The 20,513-nt window shown below is 41.2% G+C and overlaps 1 protein-coding gene across 1 annotated transcript; it reads right to left on the minus strand.

The window, feature by feature from the left end:
* Positions 1 to 15,931: 15,931 nt before the first annotated feature.
* Positions 15,932 to 16,648, minus strand: LOC149144997 (uncharacterized). Its single transcript, XM_089452330.1, has one exon. The coding sequence runs from the start codon at positions 16,646 to 16,648 to the stop codon at positions 15,932 to 15,934; it is 717 nt and encodes a 238-aa protein (XP_089308456.1).
* Between the last annotated feature and the right edge of the window lie 3,865 nt (positions 16,649 to 20,513).

The raw sequence follows: 20,513 nt of genomic DNA on the forward strand, positions 1-20,513 counted from the left end.
CATGTTTGAGAGCTATAAATGCTTGTTGTGCTTCATCATTTCAGAGGAACGAATTTTTCTTGAGAAGGTGAGTGAGGGGTCTAGCAATGTGACCATAATTGTGGAAAAAATTGCAACAGTAGCCGATGAGACCCAAAAATCCTCTCAAGCTCTTCAAGGTCTTTGGTTGAGGCCAATCCTACATTGCCTGGATCTTTTTGGTATCCACCATGACACCTTAACGCCCCACAATGTAGCCCAAATACTCAATTTCGTCCATGCCAAAAGAGCACTTGGACAATTTGACAAATAATTTATGCTTCCAGAGCAGTTGCAAGAGCAGATCTACATGCTGAAGATGTTTTTCCCAGGTGAGGCTGTAGATGAGGATGTCATCAAAGAAAACAAGGACAAATTTTCTGAGATATGGTTTGAGCAGGTGATTCATGAGGCTCTGAAAAGTGGATGTGGCATTACAGAGACCAAATGGCATGACCAGGAATTCATAATGGCCTTCATGAATTCAGAAAGCAGTCTTTGGAATGTCTACTTCTTTGATGCAAATTTGGTGATAGCCTGAGCGAAGGTCGAGCTTAGTAAAGAATTGAGCCCCATTTAGTTCATCCAACAAATCATCAACAACTGGGATGGGAAATTTATCTTTGACCATCAGCTTGTTGAGGGCCCTAAAGTCTGGACACATACACCATTCCCCATCTTTTTTGAGCACCATGACCACAGGTGATGAACAAGGACTAATGCTAGGACGAATGACACCGGCTTCCAGGAGTTCCTTGATGATTTTTGCAATTTCATTCTTTTGGGAAAAAGGATATCTATATGGGCGCACATTTTGTGGTTGTGCCCCTGGGACCAAAGTAATGCTATGATCATGTTCCCCTCTCGAGGGTGGAAGCTCATGAGGCTTGCCAAGGACTTGCAGATGGTTGTTTAAGACCTGTTGCATCTCAGGATGAATATGAAGGGAAGTGGGTTCGAAGGCCTGGATGGCATTAAATTGGGCTATAACTCCATGGTGGCCCTTTTTTAACAATTTTTCCATCCTATGCGAGCTGATGATAGAAGGAGCACCTGCCTGGAGTCCGCGGAGGGTATGTGTGTAGTTATTCTACTTAAAGCTCATATATAACTCCTGTAAATCCATTGTGATTGGGCCGAGTGTGCGGAGCCATTCAGCACCCAAGACAATGTCACACCCACCCATGTTGATGGCAAACATGTGGGTCTTTAGGTGATAATCCCCCATTTGAAGTTTGACATTTTCACAGCGGCCTTCACATTTCATTGTCTCCCCATCAGCAATCTAGACCTGGAAATTAGAGACTGCTCTGACAAAACAATGCACTGCTTCAGCGACTCTTTGATGGATAAAGTTATGCATACTTCCACTATCAATCAAGACTACTACAGGGTGATGCTTAATAAAACCTCTGGTTTTGAGAGTTTGGGGAGATGAAATTCCTGCCAAAGCATGAAGTGAGATAACTGGTTCTTCAGGTGTAGCTGGGAGCTCATTGTCCGACTGCTTGTCCTCATCTTCCTCCTCTGGTACCTCAAATGGTGGGGCTTCCTCAGATGAACTGTGATCAGTAGCATCAATTTCAAAGAATTTGGGTTCCTTGCATTTATGCCCTGGGGAGTATTTCTCATCACAGTAGTAACACAATCCTTGCTTTCTTCTTTCTGCCATTTCCACTGGTGACACCTTTTGAACTTTACGTGTTTGGGTAGTGCTCGGAGCCTGGGTGGGGCGTCCCTTGGCTATGAAATTTGGACGAGTTGACTGGGCCGCTAACACGCGTTCTACTTCACGAGCTATCTTGCAAGCTGCCAGCCATGAGACGGGGCGTTGTAGTCGGATGTGGGTTTGTATGGTGTCTTTGAGACCACTGAAAAAACATTCCAAGTAGAATTCATCTGCTAGACCTCCTGTGCAGAAGGCTAATGCTTCAAAGGCTTTAATATATTCTTGCACTATGCCTGAATGTCAAAGCTTAGTAAGACGACTCAAAAAGTTTGATTCATGGTCAAAGCGATCAGAAAGGGCTTTTGAGAATATCTGCCAAGTCATTGGCATTGCATAACAACGTTTATGCCACTGCCACCATTGCCATCTTTCTTGGTCCAAGTACGGGCTTCCCACACTTACCTTAGTCACATCATCTCTGATGTGATTCAATGTGAAATATTGCTCCATTTGTGCTAGCCATATGGCCGGATGAGAGCCATCAAATTTATACATGTCCAGCTTGGGTGGTTGAGGCTGGGACTGTTGGCGGTTTCCATAGAAGTGAAGAGAATGGCTAGAAACGCCCTCAAGGTTTTCATTAAAATCATATGCCTCTGATTGTTCCCCCATCTTTCCCTTTGTGATTGTGTCATTTAAGGTCTGGATCTACTTCGTCAATGCCTCCAAATTTTGTTCAAGGGTGTCTATCTTCTCATTGGCCATAGCTTGAGCTTCGGTTTGTACCATGCACAGGTCCAGTGCACTTGTCGTTATTGTGAAAAAAAAAATTGGGACCACCTGAAATTTTGACATTAACAAGTGAATGGTGCCACTTTGCTCAGCCTGTCGACTTGATTTTTTATTTTTTTTTGTTAGAAAAATAGTATATATGACAGAGAAATGCAAGACATATAATATGTGAAAAAACACAAACATAGAAAACGCATAAAACCAGAGAGACACAAATATAAGTGGTTCACCTAGTTTGGGCTACGTCCACCCCGAACAACCAGTCCTTCCTTTCTATTATCCAGCAAAATGAAGAGACACAACCTACAGCAGATCCACTGTAATATCCTCTATTTTCTCTCACAATGTCACCTCTCTGTTTCTCGCTTGGAGAATACACATCTATTGCACAACCTCAATACAATGCCCTCATAAAAAGAGAGGGGTTTCCTTCTAGGGAAAAAAACCCTAAACTAAACATAAGTTCTACCATCAAATCATCCGCCTAATGAACAGCCCAGATTGACTAGAAATTACTATACTTTTACAAGTCAATTTTACATCTGTTTTTAGCTTCAAGGGCACTGCCCTCGAAACCCCCGCCGAGGGACCGCTGGCCCCTAGACCCCCCAGCCGGGGAGGATCGGCCTCCTCGAACCCCCGTGGGGGGGACAAGTACCCCCCGCACCCCCCCACGTGGAGGGGTGTACAAACTTCCTAGCGTATACATCCGGCTTAAATAAAGACCTCAGAACAATCATGCTCCACACCCAACATTTTTTACTCTGAAAGGAGTTTTACTCCTCGCTTAGGAATATTGTAGTAGTCGATTCCCAGAAAATTTAATTCTTCCCAATGTCTTGCAAGAATCACGCCCAGGTATAGGAGCCACACAAATAGTCAGATCTGTCGGCGAAACCCTCAACTGCAGAGTATGAGTAGGAATGTGGCAGTGATCAAACCCTTGCTGCTAGATTTGAATGGTGGATCTGATTGTTGCGACTGCTACAGAACCCAAACTGCTGGATCTAAATAACGGATTTGATAGATATGATTGGCGGATAGATCTAAATGGTGGATCTAATAGATCTAAATGGCGGAACTGATTGTTGCGGCTACAATAGAACCCAATTTTCTAGATCTGATCTTGGAAAATATGATGCGTGATCTAGAGAGAGACAAGGGAACTGTGGTCTCAAGGAGTGTCAGGTGATATAGATCGCAATATACATAAGGGTCCGACAGTAGTACTCGGCCCAATCTTTCAGGGCACTAACCAAGGAGGATCAACCGTACCCTTAGCTATATAACCCGACTACCCTATCGTACATGCAAGTAATCTCCCCGAGTGCTATTCTTGGTGTACTGTAGCAGCAAGAAAACTGATGGTTTATCTATGGTAAGGTTTCAAGAGAGTCTAGGGGGCTTCCGATATACCCAGAGGGTACTTGGAAGACAATCCATGCGCGGTTCTATCTAATGTGCTACTACTCGAAGGGGTACCTACAGGGGTTACAAGGGAGTCCAACAAGCATGACGACCTCTTGTATTTCCTGTGTGCATGCCTCCCCAAATCCGTAGGTTTATGCGCTCAATGACAGATCCCGTGGTTTAAAGACGGTGGAACACGTCTCTAGCCAAAAAAAAATTCTGCTAAAAATGGAGATCCCACGGCCCTGGAAAGCGCTTTGATACCACTTGTTATGCTCCTGACCTGCGAGAAGATACCAAAATACCAAATATGCGAAGAAATATACCCAAAACACAGAACAATAAGAAATAACAACATGTATTTTATTATTCAGAAAGGAAAGTAATGTTCACTTGCCTCTTCGATGGGGCACCCTCCAATAGAGCTGGGCTCAATTACAAAATAAGACACGATGCTCCTCGAGGGGAGTCTCTATCCTTTATATAGGATTCATACATGCAATACCATGGTTCTTATTAATACCATCTATCTAATACCATGGTCCATTTCCAACTAACTGTGGTCCCTTCTTTAAATGCAGGTCAACCACTTACAATTATTAATATGGGCTTTATTGACTCTTTAACTGACTATAACTATGACTCAACCTTATTACATAAATAAGGGGGTTAGGGTTGGACCCTAACATTTCCCATGGATAGAGAAGTAGGAAAATATTAATACGCTAAGATGTTCCTAAGAACTAGTAGTGTGGGATCAAACAACAATTGAAAGATTATAAATCCAAAGAAATAAATGGACTCAAGTGGTTGATTTTAGTTAACAAAATTCAAAGAAGGATACATTGTGCATTTTTCTATCGAATATGACACCTCTTATAGTGCTAATGTTAGGCCCCTATACTACTAGTGTAACCCTTTATTGTTATTAGTACAACCCCCTTATTATATTGTTGTACCCATGTAGTCCCCATATTGTTACTATTCTACCCCATAGAAGCCCACTATTGTTATTATTGTGCCCTTACATTATTATTGTTATGTTGGCTCTGAGTATATTATGACCCCTTAGACTCCTATATATAGAAAGGCGGTCTTATCAATTGTATCATACAAGAATTGTTCATTTGTGTAATTTAAAGGAGGTTTCCCCCTTGAAGAGCCTTATTTCTAAGGCGTTCATCTATCTTTTCTATCTTTTTGTGAGTTGGTTTCATAACATTAGGTATCGGAGCTTTGGATTCTAGGGTTTCGCTGCTCCAAACAGGTCATCGTGGTATTTTCACTATAACTTTTGTTCTGTGACATTTCAGAAGCTTAAAAAAAAACCCATTTGAGAAGAAATCGTGCTGAACTATGCATCTGAATTTCAGATCTTGTCTCACTATATTTTAAGAGATATGATATGAGGAAGTTAGGGTTTTTGCAAGCTCCAGAATTTCATCTAAAATAGGTCATCGTGGTATTTTCGCTATAACCTTTTCGCTTCGAAGTTTCAGAACCTAAAGAAAAAACATATTTTAGAAGAAATCATTCTGAATCTTGGGTCCAAATTTCAGATATTGTATCGCTATATTTTCGGATATATGATCTGAGGAAGTTAGGGTTTTTGCACACTCCAGAATTACATCCTAAACAGGTGACCTTGGGAAAATCTTCATAACTTTCTCTCTAAGCAACAAATTGAAATTTCATAAGAAGTTACAGAAAGATCACAGAATGTGGTTTTATGTGCATAGTTTTCAAATCCGAAGGTCGAAACAATGACACATGGCACGTCGTACAAGTTCGCTCTACTGAAACATTATATAATCAAGTCATCTTAGGAGATTTGGCATAACTCTTTCTTGGATAATCAAATTCTGATCAGACTTGTGGGGTGAGAAAGAGAACTCAAATAGATGCCGCAAAAAGAAATTGCAGAACTTGGAGATCTGAAATTACAGAGTTACAGTGGTTTCAAGATCGAGCTCCTAAAATCAAGAAAAATCAAGATGAGGAAGTTTGATGGCAAGGATCTGGTAAATTGGATACTACAGATGGAGAAATATTTCGATCTACATGGTGTACCACTATTACAAAAGGTATGTATTGCATCTTCATATTTAGAACAAGATCAATTTTTATGGTATAAAGGGCTTTGTTCTCGTAAACCACTTGTTACGTGGTCAATTTTCACGAAGGAAATTATAACACATTATGAGGATACAAAGAGCAACACCTTCTTTAGAGCAACACCACAACAATTGGAAGAAAAAAGAGAAAAAGGGCTTTGTTACAATTGTGATAAAAAATACATTAAAGGTAATAAGTGTGCTGAGAAGAAATTATTTTACATTGATTATGGAGAGGAGGAAGAAAAGGATCAAGAAACGTCAAAAGAAGAGTATATACACTAGGAACCAACCCCGAAGAAAGAAGAAATGAATCTGACCACATCTTGTAAAGCATTGGAAATAATTACTACGCCTCAAAATCTTGAGATAGAAGGACATATCAAGAAGAAAAAGGTTCAAGAAGTGAAAGACCACATCAAGAAAGAAGAAATTAATCTGACCATATCTTGTAATGCAATGGTCGGAATTACCACTCCTCAAACTATCAAGATAGAAGGACATATCAAGAAGAAAAATGTTCAAGAAGTGAAAGATCACATAGAGCATCAAGAAATGAATCCGACCATATCTTGTAATGCACTAGAAGGAATTACCACTCCTCACACTCTCAATATAGAAGGACATACAAGAAGAAAAGGATTCAAGCAGTGAAAGATCACATCGAGCATCAACAACAAGTTCTCCAACTTTTAAAGGATAATGCCACTTTGGTGCAGAATCGAATGAAACAATAGGCAGATCAACATCTCAATGAAAGAAGTTTTGATGTAGGCGATTGGGTATTTTTATGGTTACATACATACAAACAAATGTCCCTCAAGAAAGCTATTTATGAGAAGGAAATGTTAGCAATAATACACGCACTTAAGAAATGGCGACCTTACCTAATGGGAAGACACTTCAAGGTAAAAATGGATCATGATAGTCTTAAATGCTTTTTAGAACAAAGATTATCTTTAGAAGAATAAAAAAAATGGGTCACAAATATGTTGGGTTATGACTTTGAAATCATCTACAAAAAAGGGAAGAAAAATGTTGTTGCATATGCACTCTCAAGAAAGGATGAGGATGTGGAAGCATTATTTTGTGCTATTTCTATTATCCAACTAGATTGGATAAACGAAGCAAGAGATGAATGGAAGGATGAAGAAGTGTGGCTACTCATTCAAAAGTTTCAGAAGATCCTAGTTCAACTAATATCGCTAGAACTTGACGAGGAAGCAAAAATCATATTGGAACCTAGAGCAGTCATAGAAACAAGAACCTGATAGCTACGAAATCGATCAATTTCAAAGTATCTCATCAAGTGGAAGAACTTACCCCCTGAAGATTCCATATGGGAGGACAAAATTTTTATACAGAAGCATCAAGAACTACTCAAGCGTTGAGGACAACACTTTTTGAAGGAGAGGGGCATGTTAGGTCCCTATACTACTAGTGTAACCCCTTATTGTTATTAGTACAACCCCCTTATTATATTGTTGTGCCCATGTAGTCCCCATATTATTATTGTTGTGCCCCACAGAAGCTCACTATTGTTATTATTGTGCCCTTACATTATTAATGTTATGTCAGCTTTGATTATACACTACAAGAAAAAAGGTCATTGGTGAGGGTCATGCCTATGACGGACCTTTAAGGTCCGTCACCAATGTGACATATGGTGACGGTCTTTAAAAAAGCGTTGTTGTAAGTGTATATGGTGATGGTACTTTAAGGTTTGTCACCAAAGCCATTTTCAATGACACTTTTGGTGAGGGTCGTTAAAGGCTCGTCACTAATTCTCTCTTTGGTGACACTTTTGGTGAGGGTCATTAAATGCCGATCACTAATTCTCTCTTTGGTGAGACTTCTAGTGACGATATTTTATTGATCGTCACCAATGATGTTTTTGGTTACTTGTGGTGATGGTCAATAAATGTTCATCATCATTGATCATTCCAATGAGTTTTTTATGCCGCTTCATGCCTGTGACGAACCTTTATGGCCCGTCACCAATGTCGCATATGGTGACAGTCTTTAAAAAATCGTTGTTGTAAGTGTATATAGTGATGGTCCTTTAAGGTTTGTCACCAAATCCATTTTCAATGACACTTTTGGTGAGGGTCGTTAAAGGCCCATCACTAATTCTGTTTTTGGTGACACTTATAGTGACGATATTTTATTGACCCTCACCAATGCTCTTTTTTGTTACTTTTGGTGACGGTCAAAAAATGTTCATCATCATTGATCATTCCAATGAGTTTTTGATGAATCTATGTACTTGTTACTATATTTTTTGTCAAAAGATAATGATTTAAGACCATTGTTGCGGAGTCCTTTTTATTATGTGTCCAAGGTCATAGTGGTTATAATAGTCAATCAATTTGTTAAGAATTAATTAGTGTGTATCATTTCCCTCAAGTCATAAGAATATAGTTTTCCTATGAGTCAACACATGATTCATCTCTATTAGGTTTATTATCTAGCAAATTTCCTTTAAATAAGTTCCACTAGTGTGTGTAGGAACTATATTATTTAATACATAATCAAGCTCTATCAATTCTATTAATGAGAGAGACCTAACACTCCTCAACACTCATGGCACACCTTAAAATGCTTTGGAACAGTACACTAACATTCCTTGGTACCTCACATGTCTTGGAACATCTTTGTACATAGAACATATTGCCATGAGTAGGATGCCCAAGCACATATTGGCATGCCCTAGCATAGCATAGCACTCCCCTATCATGTGTTGGCATGCCCTGGAACATCTTGGCAAAATATTGCATTGAAAAACATTAGAACTTAGCACACATTGGCACTTAGCATGTATTGGAACATATTATAAGTGTGCCTAGCATGCCCCTTTTGAAAAAGATAAAGTATCGACATATCAACCCTCTTATGTGTTCATTTCCTTGCATTTTAGATAGTTTATTCCTTTTGTTGCCTTGAAACTCCTTGACGCATATTGGCATACTATGGCACCATGCACATCCTATCATGTCTTAGCACCTGGAATGCCTTGGCACTATTTGGCACATGCTAGCACACCCTGAAAATACCTAGCACACTCTAGAACTTCTTGACATTATTTGATATTACTTAGTGTGCCTTATCCTTGCTTAGCATACCTTGTCACTCCCTCCTTGGCATGACAGCTAGCACTCATTAACACTCCCCGATGCACCCTTATATTCATTCACTTCCATGCATTTTGACCTAGTGCTCCCTTGTGTTGTTCTAGTACTCCCTAACACTCCTCAGCATGCATTGGCACTCTCTAGCACACCTTAGCACTCTTCGATATGCTCTTCCACTTCATAGCATGCATCACACTCCCTGACGCAAATTTGCACTTGGCACGTGTTGGCACTTGGAAAGTATTATCATGTTTGCATGTGTTGAGATGACTTGGTATGATTTGGCATGGTTTAATATTAAAGTTATTTGAGATCAATTATTGGAAACTAGATGAGAAGAAATGGAGGAAGATTTGGCACTTAGAATGCATTGGCACTTGGCACTTGGCACCTATTTGCACCTAGTGTTGGTTTTCCTAGCATGACCCTCATGGAAAAGGTAAATTGATGACTTATTAACCCTATTATGTGCTCATTTACTTGTAGTTTAACTTTTTCCTCCCTTTTTTTTCCCTTGACAGTCCCTGGCATGCATTGTCACACCCTTTTACATCTTGGCATGCCTTCGCACTTGGCACATATTATCTTGTTTGACATGTCTTTGTACTATCTGGCACATGTTAGCATGCCCTAGCATTCCCTAACACACCTTGGTAGTCATGACCTTACAATTAGCATTACATTTTTCCATGACTTGGGAACATTACATTCACTAGAACACCTTGGCACTCCCTAGTTTTCATGCCCTCTATTATCCTCCACAATGTCCCAGGCTGATGAGGAGATCAATGGAGGTAATCATAGACCAAGCTTTTAGTTTGGTAGCTAGTCCTACCAAACCAGAGAGGCCTCTCTCTATGAAATCACAACAAAGAGATGAATGGAATGTAAAGGATTTTAGGCTAGATAGCTAGGTTTAAATGGGTTTTGGAAAATTTAGGGTTTTGTTACTGGATAAGGGAGAAAAACCAGGTAGCTAGGTCAGAGGATCAAAGGGTTACAACAAAAAATACAAAAAGGAGAAAGGTAGCATTACTTTTGTGATGGATCTTAGGTTTTTTCGGTGTAGTGTAGTGTTTAGAAGAAGCAAAAGGTATTAATGAGCATGAAACATGAATTCATTAAGTAAGAAATAAAGTAACACATAATGATTTTTCCATCAAAACGAAGCTTTATGCAAAGACTTTTGTTTATAAAATGTAAGGAAAACCATTGAATAACTCACGAATGGAAAGAGAAGATTAATATCTTTCATATAAAGCTATAACAGAGAAAAAATAACATCACAAACTTACTGCACATGAATTCCTAGATAATAGTTGCAAATTGTGTCCTTTGATTTCCAGAAAATGTCAAAGTAAAAGCTACAATAGTTCTCTCCTATGAAATCCAACCCATTCTATCACTGAGAAACTGATACATAAAGACCAAAAAAACATCTCCCCACTCTTAGGGGTTGAATCAATGACTCTAGGAATTGTTCCATGAGGTGTTCTAACCAAACCCTAATGTCTAGGGAAGTTAAAAACAACTTCTACAATTAACTTTGACTCCAACCTCTCTCATAAATGAGGTCAAATTTAGATCAAAACAACTTATAAATACTAAACACCCATTATTTACATTTAATTTTACCCCTCACATTCATCTACTTCACCCTTTTGACTTTTACCAGAGTCAAACTAGGAATTACAAAAAATTACACAGTGAAAATTTTACAAAAATCTCATAAATTTCCAGGTGTACAAGGAGCTGTTGGAGGCCATTTTTGAGTTTCTTTCTAAAGTCCAAATCCAGATCGGAAGCCTTTTCTGGAAATCTAGGAGAGTGTATATGTCTTTAGAGTATTGTTTCACTCAAAATGACCAATTTTTGGCTGAGATATGGCCATTCTCCCAAGGTGTCTCCAGGTGCGCAACGAAATGGAAAGAGAGGGGCAGAAAGGTGATTTTTGGCCTCTTTTTTGCAAATTTCTCAAAACCTGAGCCCTAGAGCAGGAAAGTGGGCAAATGGGGTTTGAGATGGGGTCATAAGCTTTCCAAAAATGTTGATTTGACATCATTTGGAACCTTGAGGAAGAAGCAAAGCATGAGCTCGCTGTGTTGCTAGACAAACAATTACCAAAAAATTTCAAGTCTGCACCAAAACACAAAATTTTCTCCAAAACCTCCCAAAATTTGTCCAAATATGACTCCTTAGCACACCTAGAACTTGCTAACACTCCTTATCATACACTATTATTCATTCATTTCCATGCAATTGAAACTAGTCCTTCCTTGTGTTTCCCTAACACTACCTAACATACCTTGTCAATGCCTCCTTAGCACACCTAGAACTTACTAACACTCCCTATCACACACTCTTATTCATTCATTTACATGCAATTGAAACTAGTCCTCCCTTGTGTTTCCATGGCACTCCCTAGCATGCGTTGGCGCCACACCCTAGCACTTGACACCTCTTGGCATGCCTTAGCACTTGGCATGTCTTGGAATGACTAACATGCCTTGGAACTTTCTAGCATGTGTTATCACTTCCTGGCATTCCTTGTACACCTTGGCACTCCCTAGTTGTCATGCCCTCATAGATAGCCTTACTTTTTTGTGACTTTGGAACCCAACCAAGTCATTGAAAAAAAAGTGTTGTCCCTATATAAAAGTCTCCCTTTGTCTAAAATTGCTTTTTCCATCCCCTTATCGTAATCGTAGGCTTACCTATTGCAAGTCCTATTATGAAATTATCCTAATACACTTTGTCCTTGGGACACCTGGAAGACACTCTTATTCATTTATTTCCATGCACTTTGACCTAGTTCTCCCTTGTGATGCCCTCACACTCCCCAACACTCCTCGACATGCATTGACATTGTCTGACATGTGTTATTACACCTTTTCATTCCTTGGAATGCTCTGGCACTCCTTATCTATCATGCCCTCATAACTACCCTTATTGGTTTTAAGACTTGGGAACCAACCAAGTCCTACCTCGACTACAACATCTTGACCAAGTTATAGTTACTACAACTATACTATCCCTTGTTCACCTAAGAATGGCCTATAACTCATCTTAGGCTACTCATGCCCAATCTTAGCTCATCTCACTTAAGAAGTTACCAAGTCAAGGGTCACGTCTAACCATGGCCATAAAACAACTAAGCAACATAGTTTACATCTTGACATGGCATAGCACCTGGCATGTATAACAATCCCTTGGCACTATGCGGCACATGTTGGCATTCCCTACATGCCATGGCATGCTTTAGCATTCCCTATCATACCGTACCACTCCTTGACATGTCATGGCACTCTTGCATGCCTTGGAACTACCTAGCATATAACTTTGTCTCTCCCTCCTGAGCACACTTGGAATTCACTGACACTTCCTATCATACACTCTTATTCGTTCATTTCCATGCATTTTGAACTAGTTTTCCTTTGTGTTTATGTCGCACTTCCTAACATTCCTTGACACGCATAGGCACACACTAACACGCATTGGCACACCCTGACATGCATTGGCATACCTTGGAATGTCGCCCTAACACTCTAGCATTTCTTGGCACCACCTAACATACCTTGTTGTCCCCTCCTTAGCACACCTAGAACTCGCTGACACTCCTTGTCACACATTCTTAGTCATTCATTTCCATGCATTTGAAACTAGTGCTCCCTTATGTTTCCCTGGCACTCCATACCACTCCGTGGCATGCATTAGAACACCCTAGCACTTGACATATCTTGGCATGTTTCCCTGGCTTCTAATATGCCTTAACATTGCCTAGCATATCTTATCACTCCCTCCTTAGCACACCTGGAACTCATTAACACTTCCTGTCACAAAATCTTAATTGTTCATTTGCATGCATTATTTTCACCTATTGCACCCTTGTGTTCCCCTAGCACTCCTTAACACTTCCTAGCACATATTTTTGATGGACAAAACACTATATATAGGGCAGCTCATCCTCCATTTGTGGACAAGGAAATTTGGTTAAGTAAGTCTGTAATAAGAAGTGTGAAGATAACCAACCAAGAGAAGGAAACAAAGAGAGAATATTTTGGTGTTGTTTATGGGTTGTTTTACGGCTAATAAATCCACACGTGCGAAGGAAGGAAGAATTATCTACTACAGAAAAGGTCGAAGATCTTGTTGTTGTCCAAGAAGTTGAATCAAGGAAGAAGATAAGAAAGGTTACACGACAAATTATAATAAGATTTCATACCATCTAAGCGAAGAAGATCAAGGTTCAAAAGGTTGGTCAACTACACATTCTAGGGTTTATGCAAGAGGGCCAAGAACTACAGATCTAATCCATGGAACTGGAATTTGAAGGATAGTTGAGTTATTGAAGGAAGAAGCCTGATCATCATTGACTCAAGGAAAAATAAGGAAGTTGAATCAAGGAGGCTTGTGACTTGGTCTTGGAGAGGTCATTGAGTCAAGGGTCTAGGCCATGGTCTTGGTATTCGTCAATTGAAATCTATATAAGAAGAAGATCTCATTTGGGTTTTCCTCTCATGTTGGAGAGGTTTTGGCCCTGGTTGATCACATATTCTATGTGTCTCTTGTCTCCTCATTGTTTATGCATTGGTAGATGTTTGATGAAGAATATTGTTTTGAGCATTGTTTGTTATTGTGGATTAGTCTTGAATGTGTTTGTGTATGAAAAATTGGTTGGGTTTGTAAACTATGAGTAGAGCAGTGTTTGATTGATGCATGCTTCCTACAATAGAATGTGTCTCTTACTTAAACAATTAATTTAGTGGAAACATGGGTATTTGGACAATTATTTTGGAATTTATGCACCTTAGAAGTACGTCAACTCATATAATGCATAAATATAATGGAAAGTTGTAACGTGTTGCATCATAGGAAGGATGTTGATAAAATATGATAGCTTAAATGCACATGATAGTTTGGAAAGGTGGGGAATAAATCTTATTTAGTCATAGGTAGCCTAATCAATTCCTTTTTTAATATTTAAATGTCCATGATGATTTTGAAAGTAGGTGGTTAGCAATTCTTACTCATGTCATAGATAGCCTAACGAGTACTTTTATCTATCTAGAATGATACTAGATACAAAACTTTTTTTTATTGCGTGCTTCTTCAAAAAAAATTATAATATATCATGTTATAAAAACTTTAAAATAAGCTTCTCACTTTGGTTCTTTCATTTGTGGTATAATCTGAATCCAGCTTCTGAAAGTAGTGTTTTTTTTTTTTTTTTTCTCAATTGATCTACTCCTATATTGATACAAAATGATATTACAGAGAGGCCGAGGCCACAAAAGTTCTAGCCATGGAGTTGGCATTCTTACAAAAGACTCTTAACATGCCAAACATAGAACCTACATAATGACTTGCATCAGGATTTGTTGTCTCGGAGAGCATGAGATTCCAGAACTTGACAATGACCTTACCAAAATTGATCCAAACTGCAACTAGAAACTGACCCATACAGTAACCAGGATAGACTTGCGCGCATCTAGTACTTGGACGAGTTCCACCATAAGCATAAGCGTTAACAGACACCAGCATATAAGAAAAATGTTGCCTCTTAGTAGAGACCAACAGGTAGAAATGACTGAGACCAGAATCAGCGAAATTACAAGCATCTTTCTTTGCCAACTGACCAAAAAATAAGACCGTAGACGTAGACAAGATCATTCATCTTCCGAGGTTGATGGTTGTTCTTCAACAGTTCTGCACCCAAAATGATCTGAATCTTTTGAATCAGAATGATGAGCAGCAGAGCTTGAAGGGTCACCTCCCACGGGCACGCTCGGGCCAGCATCTGCATTTATCTTCATAGTGTGCAAACCACCTGAGTCTTGGCACTGGTTGACATCCTAATTAACCATTCTCTGCTGCAGGGGAGCCTCAGGATTAACCTCCCTCGAGCTAACCGCTGCCTCACACATTTCGACAGAGACTGAAACAATAAAAGATGAATTTCCTAGTGAGCAAGGAATGCGAAAACAGGTAGTGTGCATATGAGAATGATGCGAGCAAACTTCAGCTGTTGTTTGCCCCCTTCCTCTGCCTCTACCGCTTCTGGTAGCCGGGTATCTGTAGCAATAGAACTCCGAAGCATCCGAGGAAGGTTCCGAGGTGGTCGAAGATGACTGGCGGGAGCCACGACCACGATAACTGCCCCGTCTGCATCCCATTATAGGTTGTTCCCTTGGCATTCTGCAACGGGCTGGACCGGAAAGCACAGAGGAATGACAAGTGAGCGCTTGAGGAGCAAGCACACCGTGTAAGGAGGAGACTGAGCACACTGATTCAGAGCTAATGGAAGGTGGAGGTAGGAGTTAGCAGATGCGGTGCAGTAGGGAGCTGCAACCTTGCCAAGTATGGAAGCACGCGGAGGAGATGCCTGATGGAAGAATAACCCAAGCGCCATTGCAAATAAAATTAACTCCGGGAGGGGCAGCATTAACACTGCCATTAATGGGTTTGTGCAAGACCATGTCTCCCACCTGCTACCGTAACATTTGGCGCTTGTGGATGGCCACACGCCCACCCTCCATGCCGGATTCGTACCTCTGAGCCAGCTATTCACCCACATCCGGGGGAGAATAGTCCTGTTGCGCCAAAGAAGTGCATTCATGTTGGAGTTGTGCATAATCTGAGTCACTTAGAGGTCCTGAGAAGAATGGGAGTTGCTGGTCGACTCCCTGATTGGCCAGTCTGTCTACTACTTTGTTGGCAGTGCGCCTTATATGCTTGAAGGTGATGCTCCAGGGGATCCTGAGCCATTCCTCAATTTGTTCCATTCTACTGAGCAGCCTCTAGCTTGAGGCAATCTTAGCTGCTGAGGTACCTGTTTGAATCTTTGTGACTGCTGATATTAGGATAAGAGAGTCCCCTTCTACCTCAAGAGGGAAAAAGTTGTTTTGTTCTGCTATACAAATACCTTTCCATAATCCTTCCAGTTCAGCAGCGTTGTTGGTGTCATTGCCAATTGTTCCATGATAAATGTGTAAAATTGTGCCCATTTCGTTCCTAAAGACACCGCCATAACCAGCCGGCCCAGGATTGCCTTTGGCTGCCCCGTCAAAATTCAATTTATATGAGTTGGAGGCTGGAGGGGACCAGATGATGGGAGAGGCGGAATTCGATGGGGGTCTGGATTTGGCTAGAGCCATAAAGGTGAGGTCCAGGTTCCAAGTGTTCATAATGAGGTGTTCCTGAGGGGAGTCTGGCAGGTCCGAGTCTTGCCATTGTCTAGTTGCCAGAGTTTCTTGGATATTTTGCTTGAGAAGAAGCCATAGAGCATCTGTTGGCCTGCTGATGTTGTTGAAAACTCTGTTATTTCTTTCCTTCCAAAGAATCCAGTAGATAAAGCCCGGCGTGAGGTTCCACAGAGAGTTGAGGAGGGGACTTTGGAAAGGTTGCTTTGGCCATTTTCTGATGGTATCTGTGATATCTCCTGGTCGTTTGCCCGATCTTCTATTGCATTGGTCAGTTCTTTCCCATAATTGAGTAGCTAAAGGACAGGTTTCCATGAGATGCAAGATGGATTCAGAGTTGCGATTACAGTTGGGGCATCTCGAGGGTCCAATGAATCCTCATTTTTGCAAGTTGTCCCAGGTCAGGATTCGCCATTTACTCAAGAGCCATAAAAAGGTGGACACCTTGGGCCAATTTCCTGGTTGCCAGACCTGGTCCCAGAGCTGATCCTTATCTGCTTGCGTGGGTGGATAGTGTAGTTGATATGCTTCCTTAGTGGTAAACATTCCTTTAGGCGTGTGTCCCCATCGTAGCTTGTCCTGTTGAACCGAGTGTTTGATTCTTCTATGATTTAGCTCCTGATCGATCTCTGTGTAGGTTTCCCCTTGCCAGTTTGCCTGCCAGGTACTAGCTGATTTCCATTGTCGAAAACCTTGGGTTGTTTGCTGCTGCCAGAATTGATGGACATGGATAAGAGCATTTTGCTGCAAAGAAGTTTGCCAAATGGGCTTGTGAAAGAGTGAGGCTAGTTTTGGAAGTTGTTGCCAGGAGTCCTCCCAGAATCTAGCTGAGGTGCCTGAATGAATTTCCCAGAAACAATGCTCTTGGATGAAGGTGCTATGCAGCTTGGCGGCATTCCATATCAAAGAGCCTGGAGTGGTGGTGCTGATTCTGATAAGGTCGTCCCATTGACTGCCTGGCGCATATTTTGCTTGCCATAGCCGAGCCCAAGGTATATGAGGTTTGGAGATCTAGTTCCACCAGATTCGGGCTCCCATAGTGTTGTTGCTTTGAAGGGGATCCCTTAAGCCTAACCCACCTGCAGATTTTGGCTGACAGACCTCTTTCCAGTTAACAAGAGCCCATTTCCTGTTAAGACCAGAGGATCCCCAAAGAAAATTTCTCTGAAGATTGCGAATGGTTTTGAGAACCCATTTGGGCGCAGCTAGAATAGAAAAGAGATAAAGAGGCATAGCTTGAAGAACTGATTTGATCAGGATGAGCCTGCTAGCAATATTGAGTGAGCGGAAAGTCCATGAGGAGAGTCTGGTTTCCAGTTTGTCTAGAAGGGTTCTCCAGGAAGCGTGTTTTAAAGCAGAGTCAATCAAAGGAGCTCCCAGGTATTTCGAGGGAAGCTCAGCTATAGAGAACCCGAGAATCCTGGCAATGTTCCTTTGAGTGGAGGAGGGGGTGTTAAAAAAGAAAAGCTGGGATTTGGAGGCATTGATGGAGGTCCCGGAGGCTTCAGAGAAGAGAGAGAGCAGGGACTTAAAGGCGGTAGCTTCTTGAGTAGACGGGTGGCCAAAAAGCATAGTGTCGTCTACAAACTGCTGGTGGGATAAGGGCTGGAGACCATGGAGAGGGATGCCCTTTAGGGAGTGAGAAGAGATAGCCGAGTGAAGCAGACGACTGAGACCCTCAGCCATGAGAACAAAAAGGAAGGGGGAAAGGGGATCCCCTTGTCGGATACCTCGGGAAGGGCGGAAGGGCGCGGAGGGTGAACCATTGAGCAGGATCGAAAAACAGGGAGAGGAGATGAGATTCATGATCCACCTTGTCCAAGTTGCATTGAAACCAAAAGCCAATAACATCTGATGTATATAGGTCCAACTTAGTTTATCAAAAGCTTTGGAGAGATCTAGCTTAAGAATCATACCTGGCTTTTTGAGAAGCTTCAGTGAGTGGATTACCTCATTTGAAAGAATGATTCCGTCCATTATCTGGTGCCCTTCTACGTATCCAGTTTGCTCTGGCGAGATAAGAAGAGGGAGAAGAGGTTTGAGCCTGTTCACCAGTATTTTGGATATGAGTTTGTAGATGACATTACATAATGCAATTGGCCTGTATTTGTCTGGCATATTTGGTTCATCCCCTTTCGGAATAAGCGCTAGAAAAGTAGCGTTTAGGGATGGTAGAATCCAGTGCATAGATCTGGATTCCTCCACTAATTCCCAAACCTCTGTATTGATAAGCTCCCAGAACTCGTGAAAGAAGTTGGCGGTGAAACTGTCAGGACCAGGTGCCTTGCCATCCTTGAGTTGGGCCATGGCCTCTTCCACTTCCTGCTTTGAGATGGGTTGGAGCAGCTTGTTGTTGTGGTCCTCCGTTATAATTTTTGGGATGTGCTGCGTAATTGATCTTATGGCTTGTTCTCTACTCCCTGGTGGTTCCCTGAGAATTTCCTGAAAGTGCTCTTTGAATTCCTTTTCCATATCTTCATGCGCTTCTAATCTTTCCCCTTGTCGATTATTGATGAAGGCTATATTATTGTGCATTCTTCTTTGGATGGTCGATCTGTGGAAAAATTTAGTATTTTTCTCCCCTTCCTTAAGCCACCGGATTCTGGACTTTTGTCTCCACAGGATTTCTTCTTGCCGCCTGCGTTCTTCAATGGCTGTCAAGAGGGTCTGCTCCTGTTGCGCATGCTTGTCTGTCCTTCCCTCCAAGATTATGTTCTGTTGGAGTGAGCACATTTGCTGCTCCAGCTGTTTTCGATGCTCAAGGATGTTGCCAAACTGAGTCCGATTCCAAACTTTTAGAACTTGTTTGAGGTTCTTTAATTTTTGTTTAAACTGGAACATCTTGGCTCCCTTAGGTGGTGTTAGCCTCCTATTGCAATAGGTGTTCATATTTCATGATTGACAGTTGAAAGTGCCAAATATGTCATCTTTGCATGCTGCAAGGTTCCATATTTCCAAAAGAGGCCAAAGAAAAGGCCATGAAAGTGTGCTAGTCTAATTGCCACTGCTGTATTCCATTTTTGATGAGTTATTCCATTTTTGAAGAATTTTCAGTTAAGGGAAGGCCAAACAGTTTAATCTTGACCTCCCTAGGTTTCAATCTCTTGTTGTAGAATGTAGAGAAAGAATATCTGTCCAAACAGCCTAATCTTGGCAGATTTGTAGATAGGTAAAGAATCTTGGGCGCTCAACAGCTTAACCTGAGCCCCGGCAGGAATAAGGATTGATTTAGATAGGAGGACAGCAAAAAGAAAAGTTGAAAAGCTGGGTTTGCTAGTTCAAGTGCACCCAAACCAAAAAGAAGAAAAAATGTTAGGTAAGTAGGCTGGGTAGGTAGTTTTGAGGTTGCAGAATCAATGATTGTGATCAGTTTTGTGTTTCAAGTGTTAGATCTATTCAGATCACAAGTATAAGGTAGTTTTCCATTTTGGATCAGCTCAAGCGAGGCATGCCTAACTTTCCCCTTCTTACATTCCCCAAATCATTCACTAACCTCCCCAAAGAGGTCAAGATCTGCTTGATATCTCTTGATTTCATCATTTTTTCATTATATTTGCCTAAGTAAAGGTCTACTTTTCTTAGGAGTACTCTTATTCACTCTTTGAGTCATTTTCCCCTTTAAATAGCCTAAGATCTTCAAACTTAGCACTTTCTTATCATTTTCATATTAACTTCTAACATTATTATTTAAATCCCTATCTATTTCCCCTTCCCCGCATTAAAAAAAGGCACTAAATAGCTCCCCTATGTACATACCCCCATCCCCTGGCACCATAGCCCTGTAACATCAGTCTAGGGAAATGTTGAGTCCATTTGGGGCTTAGCATTAGCCTTTTCGCATCTTAACCAGGAGTTAGCTTAACCTTTGGTTAAACTAATAACCATTCCCTTCCCCTCTCTTACCCATAAACCTTGATGTTTTACCCTGCGCGCTCACATTTTCGGGTTTTGGTTTAAATGTTTTGATTAAATTGTACCCCCGGCGCAAAAACCATGTATAACCCACATTACCCACAAACCCAAAGTCTTGACCCCCCCCCGGCACATAAATAAATCAATCAAATATTCGGGCGGGCCCCCGCACATAAACCTGCCGCCAGCTCCACACTCCATCAGCGCTCCGATTCGCCCGCCCAGATCCAACGGCTCAGGCGCATTTCGAAGCCGCCCCGACGTCCAA

Source organism: Pinus tabuliformis, chromosome X, assembly GCF_031772625.1.
Source record: "Pinus tabuliformis cultivar Carrire ecotype Pingquan chromosome X, CPIR1, whole genome shotgun sequence".
NCBI lineage: Eukaryota > Viridiplantae > Streptophyta > Pinopsida > Pinales > Pinaceae > Pinus > Pinus tabuliformis.

What these genes read in the sequence shown, in the direction of transcription:
- LOC149144997 (XM_089452330.1), bottom strand. Translation starts at nt 16,648, where the DNA reads ATGGAAACCTGTCCTTTAGCTACTCAATTATGGGAAAGAACTGACCAA.